The 6571-nt window shown below is 52.0% G+C and overlaps 1 protein-coding gene across 2 annotated transcripts in view; it reads left to right on the top strand.

Annotated features, from left to right (window-relative positions):
- The first annotated feature begins 2625 nt into the window (after positions 1–2625).
- Capzb (capping actin protein of muscle Z-line subunit beta) overlaps positions 2626–6571 on the top strand; it is a 116476-nt gene continuing 112530 nt past the window's right edge. For both annotated transcript variants that reach the window (XM_026400801.2, XM_026400800.2), the window contains exon 1: positions 2626–2733. In XM_026400801.2, coding sequence (XP_026256586.1) covers positions 2731–2733 — 3 coding nt within the window. In that variant the 5' untranslated portion in view covers positions 2626–2730. The remainder of the gene's footprint in view (positions 2734–6571) is intronic.

Raw genomic sequence — 6571 nt, 5'->3', positions numbered from 1 at the left:
TTCAGAAAACTTTCCCTTGGGCCTACTTTTCCTTCTGGGATGGGGTCTACCTTCTCTTGGTTCTCTCTACTCTGCCCCAGGGACAATTTTTTTTTTTTTTTGTCTATCTTTTGGTCTCTTCTGTCTACATTCTTTCTCTATGAGAACTCATCCAGCTATCTTGTGCTTTTAAATACCTTTAAATGTAATTTACTGGCTGGCTCTTTCCAGTTTAACCCTAGCTCTGACTGCTTCCTCAACTCCAGACTTCCATATCTGGTCACTTACTGGATATCTCCAATGAAGCCTCCAAGAGACATCTCTAAAATAACTTGCTCCAGGGCTGGGGGTTGTGGCTCAATCATACAGCGCTTGTCTAGCATGTGTGAGGCACTGAGTTCGATTCTCAGCACACATACAAAATAAATAAAGGTCCATCAACAAGTAAAAAATATTAAAAATAACTTGCTTGAGTTGAACTCATACTCCCTCTTCCCCGAAAAAACTTTGTTCCCTCTACAGTCTCCATTCAGTAAATGGCAAATCTTTCCAGGTTAAAAACTTAGCATCCTCCTGGACTTCTTCCTACTTCTCACTTATCACCAATACATCAGCAACCATCTAGAATACTTTGGAGGGGGAGGCTTCTTGCCTCTTCCAATGCTACTCCCCTGGTTGAAGCCACCGTCATCTCTCTGCTGCATGACCTTGAGCAAGCTCCTTTTCAGAGGGCCTCTGTTAGGATTCAATGAATTGTTATTTGTAAAATGCTTCACAGCGTCTATTATATAGGTAGACATTTAAAATAAATGTCTACACTATAGAAATAGCTTGCTCAGGCCCCAGTCCCCCTTACAGTCCATCCAGAACACCGCAGCTGCATGATCCTTTTGGAGCCCAGGTCAGAGCTGGTCACTGCTCTGCGCTCGAGCTCCTGCCACCCTCTGCTTAGCAGACCAAGGCTGTCCTCTGGCCTCCTTACAGGGTATGTGCGCCCCTACTAGTCACATGGCCCTTCCTTTCAATGGTTTACTTCCTAAGTCAGACCCTCCTTGGCCACCCCACAAACAGCCACACTGTGCTAGCCTGCCTACCTGCTCTCTCACTGATTTTTCTCCACACCTCTAACCATCCTGGACACTATCCGTTCTTGGTAGCTGACTGTCCCCCAGTCAGCATTCAAACTCCATGCCAGGGGCTGGGGACATAGGTCAGTGGAAGAGCAAGCCCAGAATGCAGGAGGCTCTGAGTTGAATCCCAGTGGCAACTCCCCAATAAAAGCTCCACACCAGAGCAATCTGTTTTGTTCCGGACTATGTGACCAGAGCCTAGCATGGAGCCTGGCACATAGGTGCTTGATAAATACCGGTAACAACTTACTAAGTGCCCGTCCCTTCTCTGAACTCTCTTTGTTTTAATATTTACTTTTTAGTTGTAGTTGGACACATACCTTTATTTTACTTATTTATATGTGGTGTTGTGGATTGAACCCAGGACCTCGAATGTGCTAGGTGAATGGTGCATCCCTGAGCCACAACCCCAGCCCCTTCTCTGAACCCTTATAATCCCATCTATACCATTCTTTACATGTCCGTGGCTTCACACATTATGCAACTCACACATTATTGAACTCATTTATGCGGTTACTGTCCCCTCAGAGGTGACCTGATTTGATTCCAAAGAGGGCAAGAAAGGGAGAGTTGGTATTACTAGCAGGATTTACTTTCCAGGTCTCCTGCATTCTAAACCAAGCTCAACAAATATTTGTTGAATGAAGAGAGGAAAAAGAAGGGAAAAAAAATTCTGAGCTACTGTGTGGAGGAAGGCAGCCCCATAGAGCTGAATCCCTGTAGAAAATGTAGAAGGTTGCATATGACCTAGTATTTATTGAGCCCACATTTCTGATCTCTTCACCTGTGTCATCATAACTACCCTGTCGCAGGTAGGACAGCAATCTATGTCTTATTCACCTCTATCATCTTTTAGTGCCTAAAACAAGGCCTGGTATATAATAGGTGCTCAATAAAGGGTGCAGCCCAAAGCTCTTTGATTCTGGAGACCAGGTTCAGGTGCAGTGCTGGGCTCCAGGTCCCACGGGGCCCCACCGGTAGCAGGCGGCAGCGCTGGGATTCCATGTCAGGTTCCACTCGCGGACCTCTCTCTCAGAGTTGGGCTGGGCCGGGCTGGGCTGGGTAGATCCGCTGTCCTCACCAGTTCCGGGTCCACTGACGGCGTGAACGCGTGCATCGGGTGGGGCGCTGAGGGACAGTCCCCTCCCAGCCTAGTACCTTCCGCATCTTCGCCTGGGGGTTCTTCGGCGGGTGAAAGCGGTCCCTCTGCAGCCCCGAGCTATGCAGCCACAGACTAGGGGGCCGAGCGTCGCAGCCGCAGGAGACCCCTAGTCCCCGGGCTCCAGCCCGGCGCCGCGCCCGGCCCGCACGGCCCCGCCCCGCCCCGCCCGCAGGCCCCGCCCCCGCGCGCCCGGCCGGGGCTCCGCCCCCCGCGCCGCGCTCCATACTTGGCGATCGCCGCGGCCCCGCGCGCTCATTGGCCGGGAGCTGGCGGCGTGGGGGGCGGGCCCGGGCCCGGGCCGGGGCGGGGAAGGAAGGTGGCGGCGGCCCGGCGCGGGGGGAGGGGGGCGCTGACCCGGATGTTCACTCCTGGGCACCCGGGGAAGTGGAAGCGCCGGGCCCTGCTGCGGGGGGGAGAGCCACAGACGCCGGGACCGGGACCGCCGCCGCCGCCGCCACCATGGTAAAGGCCCCTCGGTCCCGCCCGCGAGCTCGCGTCCCCCTGCCCCGCCGAACCCCGGCTCCGGAGGGTGGGTTCCCGGGGTGGGGGAGGGGCGGGGTCCCGGGCCCTGGGTGCACACCTTCCCTCCGGCCCGGGAGGGGCCGCGGGGCGCCTGGGTGGCCGGTGACTTTGCCGTCCCCGCCCTAGGTTCCACCTGGAGTCCTACTCTCCCCCTGCAAGTCCAGGAGAGTCTCCCCCAGAGCCCAGGCTGGACCCTCCTTTCCCCATGGGCCAGGCCAGGGACCCCCCTCCAGTGACCCAGCCATGGTCCCCCTTCTTCTTCCCCTGGCCCGGGCTGGGCCCTCTACCAGGGCCCCTGCGGTCCACGCCAGTCCGTCGCTTCTCCCTGCCTTGGCCCAGACTAGGCCCCCCTCCCCTCACACTCCTTCCCTTCTCCGTGGCCTCAGTCCGTACCCGCGACAGCCCTTCTTCAAGTGACCTGAACCTAGATTTGTTTCTCTTCTCGGGCATAATTCTTCTTTTTCCTCCTTGGTCTTCAGTGTGGACCTCTCCTCCTCTGCTGTGGCCCCCTCTTGGGCCTCCCTGCCCACAGGACCCCCTCGATCAGGTTTCCCGGACTTCTCACCACTCTCAACGAAGCCTGCGTCAGCCCCCCTCTGTCCCAGGCCTTACCTTCCCATCAGGGACTGCCCCCGACCCAGGTGTCCCCTCCCCTTCACTTCCAGTGCCCCTTCTCGCAACCTCTTGGAAGCCGGGGAGACGGGAGTGAACACCCCGGTCGGGGTGGGGGTGCCATCCCTTTTTGGGCTCCAGGGTTGCCTCTTCTGGTGAGCGAGCCAGGGAGGGAAGGATGGACATCTGTGTGCCCGGAAGGCAGCGCCGGGCCCTTCCCGCGGCCGCCGATTCAGTGAGATGCTAGAGCGCGCCCCAGCCCAAGTGGGAGCAGAAGGGTGAGGGTTGGGGAGCCCACCGGATTGGGATGAACGCACAATCCCCCTTGTGAGGCCGCAGCCCTGGGGGAGCCACCGGGCTCAGAGCTCAACATATGGCCTGGACACAATGCACCCTAGCAGGCGCAGCCTTCCTTTCCCCCTAAACTGTCAGCTTGTAAGGGTTGGAACTGCTGATTATGGAGGTGCTTCGGATCAGGTGAGCAAAACTTGAAGCAGAGATCTAGCTTCACTCGTGGTGTTTGTTTTGGTAATGAAGGCAGGCGATGTGGGCTCTAGGCAGCAGGCTTCACATAGGCCCCCACAGGTAGGCCTGCCACTTAACCAACTGTGGAACCATCTGTAGGGGAGACCCAGGTTGGAGGGTCACAGGGCTTCTGCCTCATGTGATCAAGGAAGCTTTGAAGAAGGAACTGTCAGAGCTAAGGCCATCCACCTCCTGCATCAGGGTCCTGTGCTGGTGCCTCCTGTCCAGTGCAGGCAGTTATTTGCATGTGAACTTTGGGCCCCAAATGGTTTTGAGGATCTCAGTTCCTTGTTTAATCAAAGGATGTTGCTGTAGAACTTGGGTGACTAATTCAGACCGGCTTAGTTTTTTCTTGATGCTTTCCTGTATATTGATTAAAAATAGAGGTGTTGTCATTTTTAATACTATTGCTACAGGCTGAAACCTGGCCTGTGGGGGGGTGGGCCTGGCTCCCAGCTTGACCAAGAAGGATTTGTCCGGGATAGTTTGGGGTGAGGACTTTAACTGAAGTTTTCTAAATGTGCTCTCAGGGCAAATCAAGGGAGGATGGGTGGAGTGGCCAGATGGGGTGCTCAGGGCGGTAGATCAGATAGGGAGGGGCAGTTCTCTGAGTGTGATGGAAAGTGCCAGTAATGACCCAGGAGGAGCATATGACAAAGAGTCCTGGCCTTGGTTCTCATCTGATAATCTGAAAAGACTGGAAGGGGTGGAGGAGAGGGCCTACCTTGTGCCACACACCTGAGTGAGCTTATTTAATCCAGATTTGGGTATATGCTGTCCCCATTTTACAGGTGAAGAAGCTGAGGCTCAGGAGGAGGAGTCACATTCAGGGCATTGCTATGTCAGTGGAATAACATCTGGCCAGTTCTAAACTGTGTTTTTCCCATTGTACCAAGCTGCTTATATGTCCAAAGATATAACGAAATTGTTTAGAAACATAATAATGGGGTGCTCAAATGTGGCAGGGGAGGAGCAGCATTTATGGTCTTTGGATTATATGCTAGATTCTTTACATAGAAAGTCTTATTTAATAGAGAAGTCATGTGGTCATTCAGGCAATTTAGTGTGGGCCAAAACCTGAGCTGCTTGGGGGCCAGGATTTTTGTCTTGTGTTTTCCATGGCTGTATCCCTCCCTGTGGGCCAGAACAGCATCTGGCAGTGAGAGAAATGGTTTGGAAAGCCGGGTGCATTGGCCTGTGTCTGTAATCCCAGCTAATCCCTGCTACTTGGGAGGCTGAGGCAGGAGGATCACTAGTTCAAGGCCAACCTGGGCAGCATAATAAAATGCAAAGCCCCATCTCAAAAGAAAAGAAACGACTTGGAATATGTCTGTGTTCATGTTTGTGAACTTAAGTCACTTGGATTTCATATTCATGTCTTTCAGTAACGTGTTCTTGGTGTCCTGTAGGCTCACAAATAGTTTCTGACTGCTTATTTTTAAATTTATTCCCTATTTATATAAACTGATAAATCAGTATAGATAGTTGGGACAGGACGGAAGTGGTAGTGTGGGTCTGCATCAGAGGCAAATGAATTAGACCAACATGGTCCTGCCCGCCCCCCCTTCACTGGTGGGGATTGAATCAAGGGGTCACTTGCATGTTAGGCAACAGCTCTGGTGCTGAGCTACATTCCTAGTCCTTAATTTTTTTTTTCTTCATTTTGAGATGGCTGGCTAAGTTGTTCAGGCTGGCCTTGAACTTGCTGCAATCCTTCTTCCTCAGCCTCCCGAGTAGCTGGGATTATAGGCAAGAGACACCAAGGCCCAGCTTTTCAGTAGTCCTGATGTTAGAAAAAAAAGATCTCAGTTTTCCATTGAGGAAAATATGGGTTTGAGAATCTAAAATGCATTTGATTTGGGGGTGAATTCCATGATTTTTGTTGGCATCAGTTTCACTTTCCTTGTTAAGAATGTATAGGCAAATGAAATTTATTTTCATTACCTTAATAGGTAATAATCTTACCACTTTGCAGTTTCAAAGCACTTTTCCTAACACAACTGTAGCTTCTAATTTAGGGATTATTCTGAGAGCTGTAATTCTGTACTTGATGGTAGGGCTGGAGGGGGCCACTCTGGAATTGTCATGCCAACCCAGAGGTGGTTTTGCCTAACAGGACCTGATAGGAGAAGCCCCTCATATTACAAGGTAAAACAATAGAGTTGATACTTGTCTTGGTGGTCTTCTGGTGTGGATAAGATACATAGTTGTATTTAGACAGTCCTGTTAAAGCTGGCCACTTTTTGGTGAAATGCTTCTGAAAGTAGCCAAGGATCAATAGTTTGAGAATAAGAAGATGATAAGCCATGCTTTTGAAGCAGATCTCCCTATTTATAGAGAAGTCCTATATTTTTACATTCTGTGGGGGAGGGGGGGCCGATAACTGATGGCACAGGGATATGGTAGCAGGGCAGGTACCTGACAATCCTGAATCCTGCTTGTCAGGCTGGGAGATTTTACTGTTGGCAGATACAGAGGTGCGGCGGTGTGGTGGGGCCTGAAGTATGTATGTGTGAGGTGGCTACTTATGTGCCAGCGATGAGCAGGATAGACAAGGCTATGCACCCTCACAGCTTCCACGTTGGGGGGTTGATCACTGTCACTCTTATGTAAAGTTTAAGGAGGAAAAGCCCTGTTTCGT

Source organism: Urocitellus parryii, chromosome 11, assembly GCF_045843805.1.
Source record: "Urocitellus parryii isolate mUroPar1 chromosome 11, mUroPar1.hap1, whole genome shotgun sequence".
Lineage (NCBI taxonomy): Eukaryota > Metazoa > Chordata > Mammalia > Rodentia > Sciuridae > Urocitellus > Urocitellus parryii.
The sequence above is the reverse complement of the archived record's forward strand: the minus strand, read 5'-3'. Positions and strand labels throughout refer to the sequence as shown.